The sequence below is a fragment of the Vanessa cardui genome, chromosome 13 (assembly GCF_905220365.1).
Source record: "Vanessa cardui chromosome 13, ilVanCard2.1, whole genome shotgun sequence".
Classification (NCBI taxonomy): Eukaryota; Metazoa; Arthropoda; class Insecta; order Lepidoptera; family Nymphalidae; genus Vanessa; species Vanessa cardui.
The window spans coordinates 14199292-14225272 of record NC_061135.1 but is presented as its reverse complement, the minus strand read 5'-3'; the positions used below and the strand labels follow the sequence as shown (position 1 = coordinate 14225272).

Sequence of the window (25981 nt, the reverse complement as noted above, 5' to 3'; positions counted from 1 at the left end):
CGCAACAAAAAACATCTCTGACTTTGACCTAATACCCTATGTACATCACAAATAGTTTACATGTAAACGTACTATAGCTCACCTGAATCTATCTGATACTTGCATATTAATCGGTTCAGTAGTTGTTGCTTGGATCAAGAACAAACAGACAAACTTACCTCTTTATTATATATCCTCCCAGGTTTGCAGGTTAATTCACCACTATGCTCAACGCACTCGTGGCAGAATAACTTTGAAATTAGACGAATGCAAGTTGCGTCATACGGTTTTCCTTCGACGCTGAGCGCGAGATCAATTATAAACACAAAACAAGCATATGAAAATTCATCGGTGACCAGGTTTGCACCCGCAATCAAGAGATGCATGACTCCATTATAATGTGTACAATAATAGTAATAGTTCCTTACCTTGTGAAAACTGTATCGATCTGTTGATTGAAGTAGTTTTATTTGTTACAATTAATGAAGGTGAATAAGTGTTTTTGAAAGTTAATTGTGGAATAAAACCTCCTCGCTATAAATCAAACTTGCACGCTCAAAGCATTTCACAAAATTTAACATAAAAATAATTTGACATCACGTATATAAATTATTCTACAGAATTTTTAAGTTCACTTATAAATAATATTCTAGATTGTGGTTTGACGTAACTAATAAATAAGTAATGAGGCTTAAATTTTACCTGCGAACTAATTAAACACATGCAATTAATTTTTCCACAGTTTATTTGGCGGTTGTTATAAAAATTTATCGTTAATTCATAACCTTTGTCGCTCTCAAAAGTAATCTGTATAAAAAGTCACGCCTGTCTATTGAAGGACACATAATATCTGACTCTTTGCGGTGAGTATTATAAATTTAAGTATTTAAAAATAGTTCATATAACTATAAATCGTCACTTTGGTCTCGTGACTGGTTTGTAACGTAGCAAGCCTGGTCCTGTGATTGAGCTGATATCTATCTGTAGTGAGGGAATATTGAGTGCATTTGAGATCACTCACACACTTGTGAATATAATATATTCTATATAGTCAAAGTTTGTGTCAAGGGATACAAATAAAAGTAAAGTAATTTGTCAATAATTTACTTCTATGATTATTCTTACAAATAATAAGTAACATATTTAAATACATCTACATTTGATAGTTTATTACACAACCCTTTTGTTTTCTACTAATATTAAATGACGGCTGTGACGTTTTACACGATCGTGTAAAAATTTTATATGAAATTTACGTTCAGCCGTTGAAAATCATAATGTTTACAGTATGTTACCACTATTTACATACAGCTATTTACAAAACCTTAATTAATATTTACAAAGTGCATACATCGCTAATTAAACGAGTATAATTTATTTTTAAATTATTCACAAATATTAATATTTATTAATACGACAAAACATCAAATTAAAAACGATATCTATGTCTTTGACAATTCCAACATTTCAACAAAATTTATGATAATAATTTATATATCCAAATATTAATAATACAATTGATAACTTAAAACAAAGAAGTCAGTTTTCGAGTAGTTTCTAAAAACTGTTTAAATTCATTATAATTTAACATTTAATAATAAAAAGAAGTTTTGGTAGTTGATAAATTTATCAACTATCAAAACTTGCAGATGTGTTTTCGTTTTTCCGAGCCGTTAACACTGTCTCGTAAATTTACTTTTCGCCGATACCAAGCGGTGGGAATAAATAAAAGGTAAAAATAAGAAGAGAAATTGTTCGGTTCTGGTGAGAAAAGTTCGAAACGTCTGCGCGATGAACGACTTGCCGTCTCGGGTATCTTTGCTCAGTTTCCAGTCAGCTCGTGCCTTGAAGTTCTCAATAACTTTAGATCTTATAAAAAGAGCGACATGAAATAAAAAAAATAATTAAGATTATACTTTTTACAGCGTCAGTTTTCATGGGTGTTTTACTCGTCATTATATTACAAAATAATTAATTGGAATCGTAATTGATGAGCAATACATTTCAGATGTTAATCGAAACGAAATATATAATGTATACCAATTATTAATGATAGTGGAAATTTTATTAGTAAGGGTAGCTTGACACAGCTCTCAAGCAGGCGACATGATTGTATAGACTGTTCAGTGCCCGGGTTATCAACAACGCAGTTTGTACTCCATATTGGAAGCAATTTCACTGAAAATTGTTCACGTCGCAATTTTCACGGAATATTTTTGACGTACCATACTCAGTATTACCTGATGTACTTAGGATCTTCACTTTACTCCCGTTAATGTACTTTATATGTTTTAACTGCAAAATGTACAGAAAATTCTTAATATGATATAAAAAGGTCAAGTTCCTTTCGTGTTTGAATGTATTGGTGAAAACATACGTGTTTAATTGACCGACCGACGTCTTAAATAAGTAACATCATCGACGTAAGCTCTGCTTATATTGAATCTAAGCTCATAGCGGATCGGAATAATGAAATCGATTCGCTCCTAATCTCGCTACAGAATTAACAATGGGCGTATTTAGCTGGAAAAACGAAAGAGAATAGGCGACGGGTAATCTCTTAAATACCTAAGCCGCCGACGAGAAAGCGAGACGGTAATGTCCTTAACGACAATTATTATCGAAATAATATTTTAAAGCCTCCATTTTTATGAGACACTTATTGTGCTATTATACTTTAACTGTCTAGTTTAGTCTTTAAAGTAGGATGATAATCTGATAAGTTAAACGAATCCGCGTAATATTACGTTATAGTTTTATTCATAAAATAATTTATTGACCCTTGAGAGTCACAATACATTATAAAATCGTTGTATTTCAAATACACATCGTGTTCAACGTAGTTTCATTTAACAGTTTCAATTTACACAAAGCAGTTTATAAATTATCTATAATTACACCCCTTTTTAATTTACCATTCGATTTGAATTGGTCATCTCGAAGCACGGAGGTTTGAATAACCGTGAGTTTTATGAATGAAATATTGAATAACTACATTGGTGAAGACGATGAACATGACTATGAATGTTGAGGTAAGTTGGTAGACGAGGATGGATATGGTGACGGGCAGCCAGGGTCTTCGTCGGTGGACAGTGGAGGCGGTGGCTATGGTGGCCAGCACGGCGGGGGAGACGCGCGGCGGCGGCGGCCCGGAGCTCTGCATGGCGGCCGGCCTCTCCCCGCTGAGCACGTGAACAATCACCGAAGCGGACTCTGCGTGAAATATTCATAATATTAAAAATCTAATATATTTTTATTATGGAGAGCGTATCAGCCAGCGATGTGGCAAGCGCTGCCAATATCGTAGCACACTATTAGAATTTAAATACGGATCGAATATCGTTATAAATATTAAAGCCGCTTTGTATTTGATTTTATTAATATATTTAGAATATCTTGTGCTGCTCGTACTAAATAATATTCGAAAGTTTTATTAAAAAATGTTTCAGTAAATTTTCTATTGTCAATCTGTTTACAGAAATTAACGTCGTATTTTTTTTTACGGATGCTGAGATATGATATCGTTGATATTCCCGAGATTTTGGCGAGATGATCAGCGACGAGAATGCGTGAATATTTACCGTAGATTGTGGATTCAAATCCCGTCAAACACCCCTGAGTTTGAATGTGTTAGTTTGCTTATATTATGAGGAATAATCAGTGAAGTTGACTTCTTGTTAGGTTTTGTAACTTTTTAATATATCCTGTCTTAGTTTTAGCAATTCATTAAACAAAATCGAAAACATTTAAACATTAATTTCAAAAGAAGAGTATTAATATTTGGTAACGCCTTAGCGACATATTGCGTTGTATACAAAACAACAAAATAAAGGTTTCATAATATTTAATGTGAAAACTCGTTAAAGTCTCAGGTGGCCGAGTTTACACTTATTTATCACTTATCACACGGTCGCCACTCTCACAAATTTGAAAGACACTTGAATTTCGAGTGTTTGATACACCTGAATAATATCATAATAAATACTTTACTACAGACTGATCCATTAAAAGTTTAATAGATTAAAAATATATAATTTTTATCCAATCATAGTGAATTTCAATATTTTTTAGTTATTAATAATTTATTTAAGCATCATATTGCATCAAAACAAGCTGTGACGATAATATGATAGTCATAGTATAAAACTGTGGTGCATTTATTACCGCCCGCCAACAAAGCGACACTGCTCTATTTCTTAATACATTTCAATTTCTCGAATTGGTTAAACATATCAATACTATAATACAAAAGAAAAACAAAAGAATTGAGAATATATAGATTACAAAATTATAACATGACAAAAATACAACACATATTAACGGATTTAGATAAAAATATAGTAAGATTGAAATTATACTACATTATAGAATCTCATCACATTAGAAATTCCTAAAATTATACGTGTTTCATTACTATATTGTCCATGTATTACATACAAAAACCTTTCTCTTGAATCGCTCTATCTATTAACAAAACCGCATCAACATCCGTTGCGTAATTTTAAAGATCTAAACATACATCGGAGCAGACAGTAGTAAGCAACTTTGTTTTATACTATGTAATGATTAGTCTAGATTGACAACACTTTCAGCCCAGTGGTCACTGAGTTAAACAATACAGCATACTATCCTTTCGTCGATTGCAATCAGGATGCGGTTTCTATAAATGTATACCTACTATATACTGACGTAGGATTTAGCACACAAACACATGTAAACACAATACAAACACTGAGAAAAGAATCCTTTGTCATAAACAAGCGACCCATCCCTGACAGTAAATTTGCAACGTTCACAGCTTTTTCAGTCGTTATCAGTGTTTCTTCACTATATTGTCCATATATTATATACGACAACATTCCTCTCGAAGCGCTCTATCTAATTTAAAAACCGCATCAAAATCTGTTGTGTAATTTTAAAGATCTATGAATACATAGGGGCAGACAGCTGTGAGCGTCCTTGTTTTATATTTTGTAATAATAATGATACCAATTGTAACGATAACTTTAACAAGATAAAGGGCTCAGCTAACTCCAAGGTGGTATGGGCAGCTTACCTCAGTGATCAATTTTGTTTTGTTTACAGGAGGTATTTCGCCGAGATGACGAAGTTCCGAGGTTATATTACATGGATGCTGATCACTTTGCTTTAACCGAAAGTTTGTTCAGCAACTAAAACCCACGTATACGATACCGAATAATAAGTTACTTCCCATATTTTCAGAACAAGTTACTCCGGTTAGTCAGTGAAGTTAGCCGAATTTAGTCTCCGCATGTTGTATCCGCAATGCGTTCACTGCCATTTAAGCTCCTTATGTGCAATGCATACGGAAAGGCTATGTACACTTCATATGCGTTTTGTTATAATAGTACACGAGAATTGGTAAATATATGGAATTTGTGGCAAACAATGTATTTTTTATTTTTACTTCAATTTTTTTTATTTGAACACTAAATGTAATCAATAGCTTCCACAAAAAATAGAAATGAGCCTTAATTAACTGTTTTATTTTGTATCTATCTGTAGTTTAAGTTTGGGCGAAATTTTGATATTTTTTTTTGGCAATTTTAAAATGTGCGCAGTTTTATTAATTTTCGAAGTAATTTTATTATATTTTAGAAACGAATTGTTTCTAAAATATAATAAAATTTAGTAGTTAAAGTTTTATTAACGCTTAGTACAGTTGTAGATGAAACAATCTCAGTTACTAATATTGGCTTGCTATTTGCAGATCTAAAGGCTTCCTATAACAATTAGTGCGGTATATATAGAGGACAGATACGAGTGCTCAATTATAAATGAGACAATTATGCTTCCCGTGACCAAAATTAATCGCTTTTAGAATGTAGTAGTTGATGTTAAACGGGATAGGAATCGTTTGCACGCTGAAGTTTATTAACTTCTTGGGTACAGAGAGTTACATTTGCCTTCCGTATAGTAACCGTCAAGTGTATTCTAATAATATTATAACTAAAATTATTAAACATATCAACAGATCTTTCGATAATTTTAATAAGTAAATCGTAACATTTGAATGCAAAATGCTTGATGAAGTAATGTTTTAAATTCTTTTTTAAATATTCATTTACTTTTTAAATTTGGAAGTTAATAATTTGTTACATTTTAAAATCATTTTATTCATTCAAAAGGTTGTTATTATTCTACTAGCTATGCCCGCGTCTTTGTGCGCGTTTGAATTTCATAAAAAAGTTATTTTTATAGCCTAAGATACTCTTTAGGCTACAACATCAACTTACTATATCAACTCAACTTTCTTTCTTCGTAGTAAAAACCGTCTAAAAATGAACTTAAATGATTTTATTCAATATTTATTTCCTGTTTTAAATGTAATGTTACAAACTGACCTGAACTGCTGGGGGCGCACGTATAGTTTCCCGAGTCATGGGGGGCTGCCCGCGCTATGAGGAGGCGACTGGTGCGCGTGCGCTGTTCCGTTTCAACACTTATGCCTCCGCGTTGAGCATAATTGACCACTTGCTCCCCTCTGTACCAGTATATAAAGCTGGAAAAAATACACATTGTTATTTCTAAATCGGGCAGAGCTGTTTTTCGAGTTTACTTTGTGACACTTGGGATAAAATTTCGATTAAAGTATGAACGCAAATTCTTTATAACGTACATTTGAAATAGAAAAAATTTAGTACTATTTACGTGATATTGTAAGGAAATATTTTAAGTTTCCGGTAATATGTTTATCAATACTAATATTATAATCGTGAAAGCCACTGAATCAATTCTGATAAAACTTGGTATGCAGTAAACTTACGTCTTTATAAGTACACAATATTTTTTTACTTGACTTTTCAGCTACTTCTTATAAACCTCCGCCTATTTATTAAATACCTATACCGCACGTCGAAACAAATGTTTTATTCATGGTCGATAGAACTAACCATGTATTAAAACTAATAGGTCATATTTACATAGATAATTATTATATGGTCAACACACATGAGTAAAATATTTTGGTAGTGTGAACTAAAATATTTATAAATGCCGGAATATATTCATAATTAAGCTTCTTAAATATTAAAATAATATCGATAGGTGCACAATGTACATCCATCGTTATGTACAAGTTATTTACGTAATTATCATTCAAATTCTAATATCTTTATTCATATCATAAAAGCAAAAGAACACGTCAGATCTGAGAAGATGCGGCGAAAGGAAAATCAAATGTATATTGAGAAGCGATAGTCAAACTTTTATTTCCTTATATCTACTTTGTAGCAAAGATTTAGAAAACAATGTTAGTAGTAAAAAAGAATAAAAGGCAAAACGTATTGGACTCAGGAACTTTGGTCTGCTTAATGCTAAATATATATATTTTGGACTAGTTTTAACAAGTTAGTTCAAATATTGGCCCCGTCCATGACGTTAGTGTGATGTCTATTTAGCTCTCAAAATAATATTATTAGTACCTTACTTGTGCCGTTTTAGGAAGTCTAGCTATAAATAGAAATGTAAATACAAATGAATGTTAATTTAATTCATATTATATTCACAGTGCCGGTTCGTAACCAGCGAACGGATGTACCTCCCACAAATCTAAAAGCCAAGTTGACTTTGCTATAAACATTGAACAGCAAGCTCTTGAATTACCAAACGTATTGTCGGCTATATATTGTAATATTGCGTCACACTGATGTAAGAGTTACCTGTATCTAGAATTTACTGTACGTTTTTTTTATTTATTTTGGTAAGGCAAATGAGAAAATTGACCAGCCAGTGCGTTGGCAAACAAGGTCAGAGATTTTGAGTGACTAAGATATTGCTGTTTGGCGGCAACTCAAATAAGTTCACTTCTATAGGTATTGGTTAACCGATTATTTTGACAATAAAACGGGTGTATTAGTAAGACATACGCTGTGTGTTTAAATATGATTCTTTTTATCATTGTGCGTCTCAAAACATCAATGTAGGTTACCAATAATGTTATTAACATTAAGACCTTATCTATATACAAATAAAAATTAAAAATAGTTACTCTATAAATCATGGTCGCGGGGAATGGTGGCTAGAATGCTAGCAGCATTTTTCTGGGCAAAATGTTCCAGCCTTGCTGTCACCAGTGGGAGCAATATTATTACACAACTATATTAAATATTATATGTAATATAAACTTATATTAACTAATATATAATTATTTGAAGACGTAACGCAAGAGATTATCTTTGCCACTAATACAACAAACTAGTGTAATTTACTCTTCCATCAGCAAAACTTGAGTCATAAGGTAGGGTTAGCAGTAAAACACTTAAATGCCGGTATTACTGCGATAGCAAAATTTAATATCTCCGTAAAGATTATTTCGAACATCCTACGTGCACTGCAGTAGGTTGTATTTCATTTTAAAGTACAGCGAACAGTTCCCGAGGGTATGTTTTGAGTAACGATCGGAAGCATACAGAAGGTTCTTACAGTATTTTGGACTGATACTGTTTTAATCTTTAATGAGCTGATCCCAGGTGTTGGATGAGCTCCAGACATTTCCTCCATTGAATTTCGAGTATTTCAGATTACATGAATACGTAATTCGTTACCAGCTGTTACATTGATTTAGACTTTTTTATTAAAATCAGTTTAAAATTAATTTTTATCTCTGGTATCTTTAATAGGATTCAAGAAGGAGGTTTGTTATGTTTGATCAGTTACAACTTCCTTGTTTATGGTCTGATTTTCATGCTCTTTTATTGCGTTACGTTTAATATAACTGACAGTTCAATATCCTTTCTTAAGTACATAAGTAATCGCAGCATATATTGCTGCAGGCTCTTTTAAGGTTATGTTTTTAAGTTATTACAGAATCAGTAAACTCTTTCTTTTTGTAGTTGGCAAAATTGTTTTTATGCAATTGACGTTGATAATATTTGAAACAAGCTATTATATAAGAGATAAAACAAAATTCCATACGCAACATTGTTGGGCTTCTGTGAGAAAATACATTCTATTTGAATTTAATATTATATACAGGACATCAATCCTCCTATCCTTATCGCAATTTTATTTGGAGTCAACGCAACGCGTCTTCTTCTTCCACACTTTTTGCCTGACGTCATTTCACAAGTAACATTCTTTTCAGTCATATCATATCACTTGGTGGTAGGGCTTTATGCTAGCCCTAGCCCTGCCTGCCTAGCTTGATGGTGGTCACCATCACCCATAGACAATGACTCTGTAAGAAATATCAACTATTCTTTACATCGTCAATGTGCCACCAACCTTGGGAACTAAGTTGTTATGTCCCTTGTGCCTGTAGTTACTCCTTAGTCTACTAGCTCACTTACCCATTTGGAACACAACAATACTGAGTACTTTTGCTTGTCAGTAAAATATTTGTTAAGTGGGTGGTTCCTACCCAGACGGGTACACAAAACTTCACCATCTAGTCTACGTAGTTATTAATAAAATGTAAAAAAATACAAATCACTTACAATGAAAAAAAAAATGACAAGTCGATTTTAACCTGACTATTGATGCTCGGGCCATATACAGTAAATATGTACCGATGTTAAATGCGTGTACCGTGCTTTTAAAATAAGCTGAAATAATTGATGACTATAACTGCCTGTAACATGTGCACACGCGAGAAAGATGCACAAATTCTAAACGAAATACAGTTATTAATCAGGTCGACAAGAAAGAATTGAGAGTAAATAGTTAATATATTTATTTTAAAATTGGAATAATATTTAAAATAAAAAATTAATCTTTTTTTTTCTAGAAAAATAAAACAAACGATCATAAAAAAATAAAATCATTTACGACAACGTTTACTCGAGGCGGTCTTGCCTGTTTCAGACAACCTTTGAAAAGATATAAAATTGAATAAACCCGTCAGAAATATATATTAATGGACCCAGTATATAAATATACATTTTAATAAATACATAAACACTTTCGATACATTTCATCACGGTCCAGAATAAAATATTCGACATCCAAGACTCTTATAGAGCGTATCACCCTATCAATATTCAAATTGAACGTCCCTCGCTGAAAGATCTCAGGCACATGGTACCATTAAATGGTGATAGGCGAAGAATGCCTCACTTAGGGACCTCGACCGACCCTTTTATCAGAAAATAAGCTTATCATGTTTATGGATGTGGAAATATTTAGGTCGTGTGAAAAAATACATTAAGTTTATTAAAACGAAACCGCTACAGTTATTGATGGCGGACCCAGATTTATTTTTTATTTCTGCTTCGCTTGAATATATTTATTAAATTTATCACGATTACATATTTAGGAGATATAAGTACTTATATAATCTTCTATACTTATAAAACCTGGCTGGAAAAATCAATGCATTTTTGACGACTTGAATGGAAGGACCTTTCGAATATTTTTTTACCGTCAATCAGTAATAATCTAAGTGTGTTAGTGTCATTACATGAAAGAAGCATATAGCTTGGTGGGTGGGGCTTTGTGCAAACTCGTCTGGGTAGGTACGTATGTACCACCCACTCATCAGATATTTTACCGCCAAACAGCTGTACTTGATATTGTTGTGTTCCGGTTTGAGTTGGCCAGTATAATTACAGGCACAAGGGACGCAACATCTTAGTTCGAGCAATGAAAGGAATGGTTAATGTTTTTTACAGTGCCATTTGTTATGGGCGGTGGTGACCACTTACCATCAGGTGGCCCATACGCTCGTCCGCCAACCAATACCATAAAAAGTACATCTTAGTAAAAAGTACATCTTAGTTGCTATGGCTGGCGTCGGCTACTGCAAATACTATTTTATTTACTTCAGTCTATTTCCTCGTCTTAAACAAATTAAGGCTAAACTTGAGACAATAGATACAAAGAGAAACTTAAATATTCTCTCTAAGTACAGTCTTTTCTTTGTTGAATTGATTCATTTGAATAGTCTTTGTGTAGCGAGTTCGCATTAATCCATACTAACTAATTGATAGTTAATATTTAATCAAAACTCGTAATGGTGTGAGAGATTTGATGCAGAGGGTGTTTTAATAAATTGGTCTTATTTTGACCAATCTGGACGCCTACCCAGAATAAATAATAAATAAATAAATAAATATGAGACAACATCACATACATTACTTTGATCCCAATGTATGCAGCTGAAACACTTGTGTTATGGAAATCAGAAGTAACGACGGTACCACAAACACCCAGACCCAAGACAACATAGAAAACTATTGGTAATCTACATTGACTCGGCCGGGAATCGAACTCGGGACCTCAGAGTGACGTACCCATGAAAACCGGTGAACACACCACTCGACCATGGAGGTCGTCAAAAGGAGAGTCAAAAGCACCTTTGAATCTTCAAATTGTAGTGTTGAAATAAATTTAAAGTAGTCACCGGTTCGAAGAGTACATTCTACCGAGAAGATTATGTAAACAGTCGTTTCTTCTTTTCACATTAGTACAAAATTAATTACAAAAAAGACGGTAAAGTATATCTAAATTATTATATATCCTGCCTAATCATCAATAAATAGTAGGTCCACGCTTTTTATCTTAAATATCTCATCAAGTAATAAGGCTAATTTATCATTGTTTTAGACATGAGATTTCAATTTTTTAATATAAACCCTTTCATCCGTTTAAGCGTGATCAAAGTAAACATCATATAAAGATATAAACAAACACACGTATTTATTTAAATACGTATAAAATTAAATAATACGCTCGTTACATTTTGGTTGATCGACGCCGAAGCGTGAAGTTTAGATTAATGATTTATTTTGGAACTCATTTTGTATTTAAACATACAATCATTAATTTCTATACATTTAATAATTATTTATAATATAATTATTGACTATTTCATCCGAAATTTATATAAGCTATTACATTTCTTTCATTTTTAAAATAATCAAATACCGTTATTTAAATGGCCGGCTATGATCATAATAATTTAAAAAAAAACCTCAAATTTCACAGATCAAATATTTAAAGGTCAAAGTAGACTTCATATTATATTATCAGTTAATAATATATTAAAATAATAACGATATTGATGACCGTATGTTTAGTATGACGTATGACCAGTTGTGGGTACGCAATATCCTGTTCTGAATCCCCGTATGCAAACTTTTACGATAATTCAGTAGTTAAGATGTCAGGTCGTTATAAACAAAATCGACTTCAGTCAATGACATGAGTATGTATAACAGAATTACGTGTAACTTTTGTATCATCTAAGCTATTCGGCGTGTTTTCTTGTTAATACGACATAGAACACTATTGGTATACAAACATTTAACAATTTTATTACTTAAAATACAATGAATAAATCTAGCAAAGCTATACATTTAATAATAACATATCTGTCAAAAATATTAATATTATTTGTAGCAAATGTTTTACTGTCTTGATATGTTATTTATATCTATACATATAAAAAAATTGGAAGATCTGTTTGTAATATTAAAATAGCCCTTTTTCACTCGATGCATATGTCTATACACGGTAGATATATCAAAATAACATTCTTTACAATTTTTGTCTGTCTGTTTGTTCCGTCTATTCTCTGAAACGACTGTACCGATTTTGAAGGGAATTTCACTGGCAGATAACTGATATAATAAGGAGTAAATTAGGCTAAAATAAAATTATATTTTGTTAAACACAAACGCGTCAACGTCGCAGGCACAGCTAGTTAATTATAAAATCTAATACAAAACCAAGTCAAGACAGCTGTAGTATTTGTCTGCGCTCGTCTCCGCCCTTTCATTACGCGAAAGCTATATCTGATGCAGGCCTACCCTTTTAGACCGATGAGATAATTCAGCTCACGAATATGTAATCCAATGATAGAACGCGAGGGCTTTTTTATAAAAATGGATGTGTTTACGAGCGTTGGTGTTAAGCTGAACCTCTGTTAATTGATTTATTACGCAATTACTGAAGAACAAAGCTTTTATTTGCTCAATGTTAAATACATTTAAAATGTATACGTTTATTATTACAAAAGATATAGATAGAGATACAATATATTGTACGTATAAATTATTTTTAAATATTTCTACGACGAATAATTTATTACACGTGGTTTAATATATAATTAAATTGTATCGAAAAATAGGTTGATAATATTCTTTGTCGTGTGATTTGATGTCATAAAAAGCCTTTTGACATCATGGGCGTTTGATTTTAGCAAAAAAGTTGTTGCCTACATTACTTCTTATTACATAAGTTATCTGCCAGTGAAAGTTCAGCCGTTCCAGAGATTAGCCGGAACAAACAGACAGGCAGAATGACAAAAATTATAAAAACTGTTATTCGGGTATATGTGCATTTAGTAAAAGAGGTTATTTTAATATGACACAGACACTTCAATTTTATTATATGTATACATTTATAACAATGAAAAATAATCCTCAGACATTAGGTAATGTTTTGTTTAACTTGAATGTTATTTCAAAGCAATAAAAAATATTTTAAGTCGCTATACCGACTCTTTAACGTAATTTTCAAGTTGTACGAAGTTAAGGAACACCGGAAACGTAACATTCGAAGAACAAAACAACTCTTAACAAAACTTTAATGAGTTTAATTAACTTGCCTCGAAAATTCTCTTCCGTTGTACTCGTATGAGTTGTGTAAATAAAACTGTTTGAAGTCAACAATTATCTAAAATAAACCGAACAATTAAATGTTCAGTGGCTTTTGATTATATCGCCGATTCGTATTACAAGGCAGCTGCTGATAATTTTAAAATAATTGCATTTATATGGGGTGTTAGTAAATAAAATTCTCACTCACCTGGGAGGATCGGGAGCGTGCTTAGCGACGCAAGTGAGATTAATATCAGAGCCCGCTCTCACGAACAACTCCGGCCCGGATAAAATTTCCGCCTTCGACACTGTTGACAACGAAATCATTTTAAAATATTTTTCTTAAATCTCTAAGTAGAATATATTCGAATTTGAAAACTGTGATATAATCTGAACAGCAGAGTTACTCTGTGTCACTTCACATTTCAATCGTGAATTTACTTTCATTATTGTTATTATAAAAGTTAATATCGCATATCAATTGCTGAAATTTTATGATCGTATTATATACCTGTTTAATCTTAAAGAGTAGCTCTACAGATAATTCATTTCGATTAAAAAAATAAAGATACATCAAGATTTTTTATTACTATATAATGTCATTGTTAAATCTGTAGCTGACGCCAAAACGCTGAAGGTAATGTACAGCGCAAATATACGCCTTAAGTTAGAATGTATGTACTTGAATCACTTGCAGTTGAAACTCTTAACTTAAGTAGTACAAAACATCCCTAAAACATATGACATACAGATATATAAGATGGATTTTGTGAATATTATTAAAAATCAGAGCACATGCTGAATACATTTAATATCGTAATCAATCTTTCTGTCATCATCAATCTATGTATATGCAGCGTCTAAATCTTTAGTGTGATATAATGAGGTGAACAGGAAAGAGGTTGTAAGCGGAGAGAAGTTGAGGTTTGCGAGAAAAGGTGAGGAGAGGCATTGCTTACAGTTGTCAAAACATAATAGAATGGTGATATTATTGGAAGAGGTTACTCGTTGTTTGAGAAAAGAAAATGAGACAAATAAACTGAATGATAATATTATTAGTATTGAAATTTTACTATAATAGGGTTATTGCCATAAACAAAAAGAAAAATTAAATCGCATGGTTAATATAGGAAAGTACTACACAGACAAAGTATACGTATAAATTTTCTGCTTTATTATTTATTGCCATTATTAAAAACTATTTAAATATCAAATAAGATTTTTGCTGTTTCAATAATAATATGATTATAGCGTACTTTAAACTCATTTGAGCCATATAATTTTAAAAAAGACACTAAGTCTTGTAACAATACTTGTAGTCTAAATATTTATGTCGTAAGAAACTACAATATAGTATTTATCATGATAAAAAATGAAATTATAAATCCTTTCATTAATGCTTATTGAATCAAAGTCTAACAATATTCATAAAAAATATTTACGAAATATTTTTTTAAATACAACAAAGATGCTGAAAGGCTTTTCTTCAATTGTAAACCATTTAGGTATAAGTCGTTTTAAAATAGCTTCAATTACTTTACATTCATTTAAACAGATTCATAATAATATTATCCCTTAAAAGCTCTTACAAATTATTTTAAATGATGTCTTTTTGACTTTGTTCGAAACCTCAGATTTTAATAGATAAGATGAAAGGCTTATTATATTTATTACTCTGTGAAAAATAAAAGAAAATATTCAGTTAAATCAAATTGAAAAAAATAACATCTGCATTCTTTAGGATTTAGTATTCATTTATTTTAGTGTGAACTTTATAAACTACATTATATTTGACTAGCGACCCATCTTCGCACGGGTGCAATACTGACACAAAATATACTACAGAATTTCACATTAGATACTTCTAAAATTATCAGTATTTGTTAACTTTATTGTTTATGTATTATATACAAAAAAATTCCTCTCGAAAACTATCTATTAAAAAAAATCGCATCAAAATCAGTGTCGCAGTTTTAAAGATTTACCATAGTATACATAGGGATATACAGAAAGAGAAAGCGACTTTGATTTATACTATGTAGTGATTGTAAAATATACTGACCGACGACTGTGAGTCGAAAGGATAAACTGATCTTGGGTTCAGTGGACACTTGACACTCATAGACGCCGGAGTCGCGGGGCTGCGCCGGGGCCACGCGCAGAGTCCACTCGTCGGAGCCGTCCGCGTGTAGGGCTGCGAACCGCGCGTCACTGCTGTACGTGTGGACTCCAACGGTCAGGATATGCAGGTCTCGCTTACGAATCCATGACACCTGCAACAATGTTTATAATCATAATCTAGGTGGCTTTTAGGTGATGTCAGACCTGGCTGGATGTCGGAAATGGCTCTATCCATTTGATTATAATTCTTATATTGATCTTTTGTCAATCAAAATAAACTTTATTCAAGTGGGCTTTTACAAGCACTTTTGAATCGTCTTTTTACAATTGATTGAAGCTACCACCGGTTCGGAAAGTAGATTCTACCGAGAAGAACCGGCAAGAATCTCAGTAGTTACTCTTTTTCAACATTTAAAAATACAATCATACTAGTTAAATACAGTTATATATGTATGTAATGTATCCTGCCTGGAAGTCAACAGGTATTAATTCCACGGTTTTTTAGCATAATTTATGTGTTGACTTATTGGCCATCTCTATCAGTTTTTAAAATACAGAATTAGATAAAACATCTTAATCCGTATTGTAAAAATTGACTTATTGTATTTTTGGCAATCTATCCATCAATCAAGCATGTAAGAAACTCATTCACGAGTAGGGGAAACTATATTGCTAATGAAAACATTCCAAAAGTTATCGTCGAGCAAGTACCCACCCATGAGTCGAGATGGCCCAGTGGTTAGAACGCGTGCATCATAACCGATGATTGCGGGTTCAAACCCAGGCAAGCACCGCTGATTCATGTGTTTAATTTGTCTTTATAATTCATCTCGTGCTCAGCGGCGAAGGAAAACATCGTGAGGAAACCTGCATGTGACAAATTTCATAGAAATTCTGCCACATGTGATATGTTCCAAACCTTCTCCTAAAAGTGAGAGGAGGCCTTTAGCCCAGCAGTGGGAATTTGCAGGCTGTTGTTGTTGTTGTAAGTACCCACCCGTTACATTCTACCAAATCCATGTTTGATCAGTAATCAAACTGTGACGGTCCTAATGTATCCCGAAAGTTAGCTAATAAACATTAACTTTAAACTTTCTATCATGCATTTGATATTTTAAAATAATACAGAAGATTTATTTTCAATTATTAATAAAAAATAGAAGTATTTTTTATTTTACACGCTAAAGCGATAAGTGTAAAGAAGTATCTAACAGCATATTTGCATAACATATTGTATCAAAACATGTACTGGAACAGTCAGCTGTTATTACATAAGGTGAATGAGACCGATGAATAGGGTGTTTCATACCAGCGATATATGTAACGCATTATAATCAAAATTAAAAAGGAGTACATATATATACCTACTTAAATGTATTAAGCACTGACTTCATTAAAAAGACCCAAATTACCTCGCATAAGAATATAAACGGTTTTATAAATAATTTCCAGTACTTTAATGGGCGGCAGGACGAAACAACGTCAGCTCGGGGACTAAGAACCAATTACAAGTAATTGTAAAGTTGTTTAAAACCTCTCGTGCTGTACCTAAGAGCACCTTAAAATCTGGCACACTTAAGACGGGCTCGGACGGCGCACGACGGAATTAGTCCTCGGATTGAAAGTTTCTCGTAAGACAATAAAGGCAGCTCTAAACGTCTTAATTGGATAAAATCTGGAACGAAGTGAATTTGGGTAAGTAATCTGTTTGTGTACTGAGCTTACGTTTACTGTGGGTTCCGAGAATTTACTGGTAATCATTCGCATATGGAACACGGCGATTGTATAGTAATTCCTTACGCCCAAACGTCTGTGTGTTCATTCGATTGAGTAAAGGGATTACTCGGTGTAGGCGTGATTGATTCGCAATAGAACAAATATATGGAAGAAATTCGCATGGACTGTCAGTCATGCGAGGGAATTCAGATCAACCGGGAGCGAGCACGTGTACTTAACGAACATCAGACAATTACGAAATCACTCGAGCCCGCTCTATAAGCTTTTATTTCATTTCGCCTCACAGTGTGTGATCGAGCTTATATTCGCATTTTTGCTGGCATGATATAATACAATTGTTTAAATAAATTTAAGCATTTCAGTAGATGGATTTATGAAGAAAATAGTTTTATTAAATTGTAATATTATCTATATCTATACTAATAATATAAATCTAAAAGTAACTCTATCTGTCTGTCCGTCACACTTTCACTACCAAATCACTAAACCGAATTTGTTAAAATTTGGTATAAAGCAAACTTGAAATCCAATTTTTTTGCCTAAGGTAAAGTAAAGTAACAGCCTGTAAATTTCCTACTGCTGGGATAAGGCCTCCAAACCCTCTCCCTAATGGGAGAGGGTTTGGAACATATTCCACCACGCTGTTCCAATGCGGGTTGGTGGAATGCACATGTGACAGAATTTCGATGAAATTAAACACATGCAGGTTTCCTCACGATGTCTTTCTTCACCGCCGAGCACGAGATGAATTATAAACACAAATTAAGCACATATATACAGTGGTGCTTGGCTGGGTTTGAACCCGCAATCATTGGTTAAAATGCACGCGTTCTAACCACTGGGCCATCTCAGCTCAATAAAATTATATGCGAATGACATTTTACTGATCGATTTTTATTTTTTTGCCTAACACATGGCAACCAACATCCTAAAACGAGAGCAAAGCCGCGGACGAATACTAGTCTTAAATAAATCCAGTTGGTCATGTCCAAAAATTTTTACTAAAGAAGTGTAGAGGAATAGCTCTGAAGATCTCTAAATAAATAAATAATAGGCTATTTTCCCAGCAGTATTTACATCAGACATTCGATATGAAAATATAAAACTTTGCGATTTCAGAAACGACGTGGTCGCCTTATAAAATAAAATTATGCATCTGGAACGAAAAACAGTAACAGGTTTTATGAGAGAGCTATAAAGCAGTTCGTGATCTATTCTCTGCGCGGCGCTTCGGATTGGCGGTATCGGAAGTTTTATTTGAATTTGTATTCGGCGGGTTCGGCCCGAGTTTTTAAAACTTCCTTCGCCGTGGCGCGTTTAAAAGCTCCGCGGCGACGAAACTAAGTGAACTAACCGGGTATAACTGCATATTCACAAACTATTCTTTCGCCCCGAGCGAAAGTTTTTATGGGTCAAGCCTAGATCAAGCAGCATTAAGCTCGTTGTGCGAAAGAAAGTAACGGCAGCGATGTTTTGTGACATTTCGAATTTATTTTCTGAGACAAATAATTGCAATTGCATTGTTAAATTCTTATTTATAGTCAGTTTTACAAAATGTTGGAAAACACCACGACTACGAGTTAATAATAATAATGGTTTTCGTCATCACGAATACAGGCCTCGCAATTATTGTAAAGTGATATTTATATCTTATAAGTGATTACATTAATATTATTGTTATTCCATATTTATTTAATTTTTATCCAATTTGTTTTCCAAATAAAACCGATTAAGATTAATCATTGTATTAGAATTTCTGAAACAATTCAGAATGGATTTAGTATGTCTGCTATCTGTAATAAAATAAAAATGAGTTTGTGAATGCTAAGCTCGCGTAAGCTGGAGAATAGAGAGTGTGGAATGACTTCATTTGATGAGATGATGAGGGGTATCGTTTGTACGGCTTTTCATTTTAATTGAGATTGAATTTTGATTGAAATACAGTATACTTTGCAAACTTTCTGCTCAAAAGGACCTTAGCCCAGCCGTGGGAAATTTACCGGCGGTTTTGTTGTATTATTGTTACACTTCGCTATATTTTTGGCGAAGGTCTAGACTATATCATGAGTATTTGGTACGGCAATATTTATAAGTTATTTTGTCATATTTTTCAGATTATATAGCATTGTATTTATACTAAACATTTTTCGTTATATTTTATTTTCTTTATTAGTACCATATAATTGAAAAAATATGCATAAAATTATACCAGAATATACAGCGTGTTGCGGAGGCTTTAGTATATGTTTTTAGTATTTAAGTAGATGCGCTTCGCAGTTTCATCCGCTTTAAATTTATACTATTGACGTGACAAGCGTGAATTTCCTGTTTTTGTAACTAAATATATTAATAATAATAAAAATGTTTGTTAATTAAAGTTTTAAGTATACATTAACAGTACTAATATTATAAAAGCAATAATGACTCTGTATGTTGCACTTCTACTGACAAACTACTGAAAGGATTTTGATGAATTTTGGCATGAAGCAAGCAACTTAAAAAACTGCACGTCCTTGGGATACATTCTTGAACCTATTTTCTTATATGTATTTAAAAGGCGTCAAACTCGTAAAAAACAATCAAGGTTAGAGGAATCAACTTGTCCAAATCAAGATATACGTTATCGTAATTTAACAGCTATTTTAACCGAAGCTACCTAAGGTTCGGAATGCAGATTCTACAGAGAATAACCGACAAGAAACTTAGTAGTTACTCTTTTTCAACATAAAGAAATACAAAGCCTAATTAACATTAGTTAAATACAATTAGATATGTATATAGTACAAGTATATACTGAAAGTCAACAAATGTTTATTCTCACGCTTTTTTATCATCTATATAATCGTGTATTGAATTATTATTATTAATCTATGCCTTCTTTACCAAAGTGTTTTCTACAAATGATTTGATTTGTCGAAACGGAAAAGTTAAAAGTGTCTGCGGAATTTTATTATAGAAACCGATACCTTGTATAGCAGTTATAAATCTGGCGCTGTAAGAAATATTAACTACCCCATACATCGCCAATGCCAATTGGGGACTGCAAACCGGAATACAATGATATTGAATACTGTTAGCGGCAGAATATCTGATAAGAAACGGGCTAGCACAAAGCCCTACCAAATACCATCATACCATCATCACATAATCATCAAACGAAGCGGTTCAGTTACTTACTATCATGGCTAGGCGAATACAATGTGTCAAGGAATAATCCTCTCTCGTAAACCAGAAATAGATTACAAATATTACGAATAACATTAACATAAAGGTAAATTTTCAAGTGAATGATATAGAACTATTTAATGTCCTCGTGCGCAGTTACAACAGAAGCGACCACTCTCAAAACAATGGCGGCCGGCTCATTTAACCCATTCTATAGATGAGTGAAGTTTTTGTGTGTTGGTAATGATATTTATGCTAATACCATTCACTGGTATATTAAACCAACAATAATATTCGTGCTATAATTTATTGATGTTGTGGAAATATTTTTTTTTTATTATTGTTATACACTTTTGGATATATTTTTAATTAATATCTCACAGATACTACTAGGACTATTAGAAGAATATCTGCATGTGTTGTAGTGCCTAATATGGACAGGTTTGCGTATATGCATAATATGTGCAGGTTTCTTCTCATTGTTTTCCTTTCCTTTTTCTCTCCAGCAGAAAATTCATTGGTATTTAGTGGAATTTATAATAAAATTAAGGTGACTTAACCATTACACTATTTTGGCTTGGTAATAATTTAGTTGAATATTTTTGCCTTAAATTATAATTTACAGTATATATTGATAATTCTAACAACAGTAATAACGACAAGATTAAAACAGTTAGACGACAAATAAGACATCAAAAATGTCGCCGTGAGAAGGCAGATAGCCGAAAACCAATCGCTGTCGCTTAGATTTTATACCTCAGACGATGGTTATTTTGTTCACTTTATCTCTATAAATATTTTCTGCTATGTTAATTTTCAATAAACATAATTGAACGCTATATAATAACTCAGGCTTAATGATTTTGGAAGCCATTTGGAGGCCAGATGTTTTGCCGTAATATTAAATATAAAGACTGTTGAAAATAATTTTTGAAGTGTTTACTTGGCCTTCGGAACTATGTTAAAATATTAAACCAATTGCTGACGAGTCTTCATCATAACAGCGCAATTTAAATTGATATTGTTTAAAGGTAGGCAGGTAGGCAAATGTAGGCAGTATTTAATGTTATGTTATAATGTTCTGGCTTAAAGGGTGTGTTAGCCAGTGAACTAAATTCATAAGGAAGATAATATTTCGGTGGTAATGAGGACTTCCCAACAGATGGCTCATCACTACATATGTTTACATGTCTATATACATTGTCTGTCTGTATGTTCGCAATAAACTCCAAAACGACAGGACGAATTTTCATGTAGTTTTCACTAACAGACAGCTTGATAAGGAAGGTTTAAGTATGTAATATATTAAGGTTTTTGTATTAATAAGTTGAAATAGACAATTGTTTGATATGTCGAAAAAAATACGAAATACTATAAATGAAAAATAAAAATATTAAGAGAAAACTGATGTCCATCTGTGCGAAGCCGGGACAGGCCGCTAGTACTCGTATATAAATTTATATTTATTTTATTATTTCTAATTCCCAATCCCTCAAATTATGAATGGCTCAAGTATGAATCGGCGCAATCTTCGGCTCAGATGAGTCAGCAAGGCGAGCCCTTCAATAGCAATTTAGACACTATTCAGTCAACGTTCATACCGGAAGCCACTAGAAAAATTATCCTCTCTAGCGGATATTCTGAAGTAGTTGTGTTAATTTTTTTAGAAAATACAAGTAGGAGAATGTGTCGTTTAAATGATTAAGTTTGACTACTAATATTTATGAAAATAATAATATGATTATTTTTGTAGTAATCAATATTCTAAAAGCTTTTATAAAACTCAAATTAGCAGCTGGTACGGTCTCGTTGGTTTCGTATTAACAAATACATTTTATGAAATATACCAAAAGATTAAAAAAATTTTACTAGACTCTACTTCAAGGCTAAAAATGTTATTATAACAATTTTTTGGCAATGACATTACATGAAATATCCATTCTTTCCACGGTAAATGTGTCGCCCAGTGTTATTGATGGGAAGGCAATTCGGCTGGAGGAGGCGTAAGGGGTAAACTTTGACGCGGTTTCTTAGTCACTTGAGTGTGACGTTGCATATTTTTAACTTCCAACTGCTTATTATTTTGGCAGAAAATTTAAATAGTTCTATATATAGTTACATAAAAGCGTATATCAACTTCTCGTACTCCCAATTATTTTCGCTGAACACGAATATAAAATTATATATACGAATATAAATATAAAGTTGGTGCATATTTAAATTGTGAGGATTGATATAGAAAACGAAATTTTTAAAATTGTGCTCACCAGAAAAAGATTTGTGCAAATGTTGTAGGTCATGAGATGTTAAAATTTAAGTAATAAAATTTTCGTGTCGAGCCGGTCGTTTTACAAAAAAAATGAGATGGTCTTAAATGTGTACATTTTGTAAAACTCCATTAGTTTCGTTATTATAATCGAAAAAAGTCGGAATCCATTTATAGGTAGAGCTGTAGGGGTGCCTCTAAAGCTCAGATCAATCGAAGATATGAACTTTTAGGAAAAACACCTAGTACTTTTTAGACCAATGGACCTTTCGCTATGTAGCTCTATAAGCAATGTCAACAATATGCCTACCCATTATGAGCTTTTCATTAGATCAAAGAGACATGATGTCATTTTGTCAGCATCGAAAATTATCATATGGTTTTATTTATGATAAAAATAAAAAACCGACAACACGCTATACTAGTTAACATATTTTTGTCATTAATTTTAATTAGCTTTTTGTACATTTGTTAACGTTACAAACGACGTTAGAGAAATACAGACTTTAAAAAAAACTTATATGGGTTATATTTGCATGTTTGTGTGAGTGTATATTTTTCAAAACTGCACAGCGATTTTTTTGTTACGAATTGAACACATCTTAAATGGTTGGGTAGATTACGAATCAATGCTTGTATCGATTGAGTTTCTCTTTCACTCATTCTATTGACTTATCATTCCATCCTTTTCTATCGACGAAAATGTTTCCCACATATATATATTTTGTATCACACGGAACAAATCGCAGACAAACATGACATATTAAACTTTAACTTCGCAACCCTACTTGAGGTTCTTTATCTTGAAAGGGATGATAATGTTGTTTCATTAAACTTGTATCATTGTCGTAAAAGTTTCGCAAACTTTTTGCTTTTAACTTATATTCCGCTGTCTGCTGGTTGCAAAATTATGCCTGTTATATACTTATATTTATTTTTCGATTATTTTTGGTCTTTTTATCGATCTAAATATATTAATGTATATAATAAAATTCCGCAGACATTTTTAACTTTGCCGTTTCGTAAATTCAAATCATTTGTAAAAAATATATTGGTAGAAAAAGCATATTATTTGATACAAGATTTTGTAGATGATAAAAATGAGTTAATACCTGTCGATTTCCAAGCAGGATAAATTAATTTAAATAATTGTATGTAACTACTATGACTTTGTATTTTTTAAATGTTAAAAAAGAGTTACTACTGAGTTTCTTGCCGGTTCTTCTCAGTAGAGTCTACTTTCTGAACCAGTGGAAGCTACACTTAATTGTAAAATGACGATTCAATAGTGCATGTAAAGGCCTACTTGAATAAAGTTAAATTTATTTTGATTTGATTAGGTATGTCTTAATGTTATTTGGTGAGGTGAGGTATGTCTAAATGGACTTCAAATCGTAAATTTTAATCAATATTAATATTATAAACGTGAAAGTAATTCTGTCTGTCTGTATGTCACCATTTCACGACCAAACCGCTGAACCGATAATCAAATATGGTGTGAAGAAAACTTTACTCCAATAAAGGACATAGGCTACTTTTTTGCCAACACATGACAACCAACATCCTAAAACGCAAGCAAAGCCACGGGCGATTACTAGTTAAAAAAAGCATATAGTGCTTCGTTTGTAGAATTGTATGATTGATAAAGTGTATTAATTGTTTGACCGCAGCGCAGTGTCCGACATTGTAACAGTCTTGAGGTTTTCGATTTCCGTTTTTGGCAGTAAAATAATAATATTCTGAATATGGAATATGAAACGGACACTGCTCCACCAGATTATAAAGAATTCTTAAAGTAGAGCGCATTTATTTTTCATCGGTTATATTATAGAAGATCAAAATGCTTAATTTATTATTTAGTTTCCCGAAAATAATACTAGTGAGATATATATGTGAATTTTCACGCACAATTATGGATCCAATCTGGACACTACTCTACTTATCCTTGTGGATATATCTGCCCAACCTGTATACTAAAGCTGGTGCAGCGTGTTAAAAGCCTTAATCCATTTACAGGATGATAATATTGCTACAGGTATAAAATTTGTGGTGTTCAAATGCAACTTTATATACCTGTGCTCTGACAATATATTGTGTGTGCAATAAATTTAATAAATGTTCGAATGAAACTAGTAATTCATTTCGTAAGTCCATGTAATAAAGTCGCAATTGAAATGACACATTACATTTTAAATTAGTTTCTTTATTCGACGTAATAATGGGCGTATTTACAGTTATATAAGGCTATATTTCATGTTTGTGTTTAATCTATTTTGGACTTTAACGAATGGTTCGAATTCGTGACTTTTAGTGGTTAGCTTAAGGCTTTTAATGTCTGATGTTTTTGACTGATAAGAACTGCTACAGTACAGTCCAGTACTTTGTCGTACTATTTAACGTAATTATACAGATTAATTCTAGTTGTTCGTTCTTAATTTGAATCAATCTTCATCATTATTCGTTCGCTTTATTCCCAACCGATATGGTACAGTGGTTAGAATACGGGAAACCTAACCGAAGACTATAGATTCAAATCCGAGTAATATTCTATTTCCACATGCTTAAGATGTGTTTGATAATCAGCCATTTGTGTTTTCATCAACAACATCGGAAAGCTCGGTGGAATAAACTTCAAGTCTTCTCTCAAAAAAGGAGTAAAGTCAAAATCAAAAATCTTTATTCAATATGGAAGTGTTACTCTTGCTTATTGATTGTCAAAAATCTACCAAAGAGTTCAACCTAGCTGTGGGACATTTAACTGTAAAGAAATAAATATTATGAGACAACATCACATACATTACTCTGATCCCAATGTAAGTAGCTAAAGCACTTGTGTTATGGAAAATCAGAAGTAACGACAGTACTACAAACACTCAGATCCAAGACAATATAGAAAACTAATGGTTATCTACATAGACTCGGCCGAGAATCGAACCCGGGACCTCGGAGTGACGTAGCCATAAAAACCGGTGTACACACCGCTTGACCACGGAGGTCGTCGCTCATGTTAACAGTACAATGTTATTTTGTTACTTTATCCCGTTTCGGTAAAGGGTGTAGCGCGGCTGAATATGGAAGGCAAAGATCCGACAGCCGTGATGCCAGTTCGTCTAACAATCGAATACAATTAGCTAAATAAGGTGACGTTGAT

The 25981-nt window shown here is 32.7% G+C and overlaps 1 protein-coding gene across 3 annotated transcripts in view; it reads right to left on the bottom strand.

The window, feature by feature from the left end:
* Positions 1-1639: 1639 nt before the first annotated feature.
* LOC124534851 (hemicentin-2-like) overlaps positions 1640-25981 on the bottom strand; it is a 57710-nt gene continuing 33368 nt past the window's right edge. For all 3 annotated transcript variants that reach the window (XM_047110879.1, XM_047110878.1, XM_047110877.1), the window contains exons 4-7: positions 15604-15814; positions 13750-13849; positions 6345-6502; positions 1640-3192 (exon numbers count right to left, since the gene is read on the bottom strand). In XM_047110879.1, the coding sequence (XP_046966835.1) occupies positions 2912-3192; positions 6345-6502; positions 13750-13849; positions 15604-15814 (750 nt within the window). In that variant the 3' untranslated portion in view covers positions 1640-2911. The remainder of the gene's footprint in view (positions 3193-6344; positions 6503-13749; positions 13850-15603; positions 15815-25981) is intronic.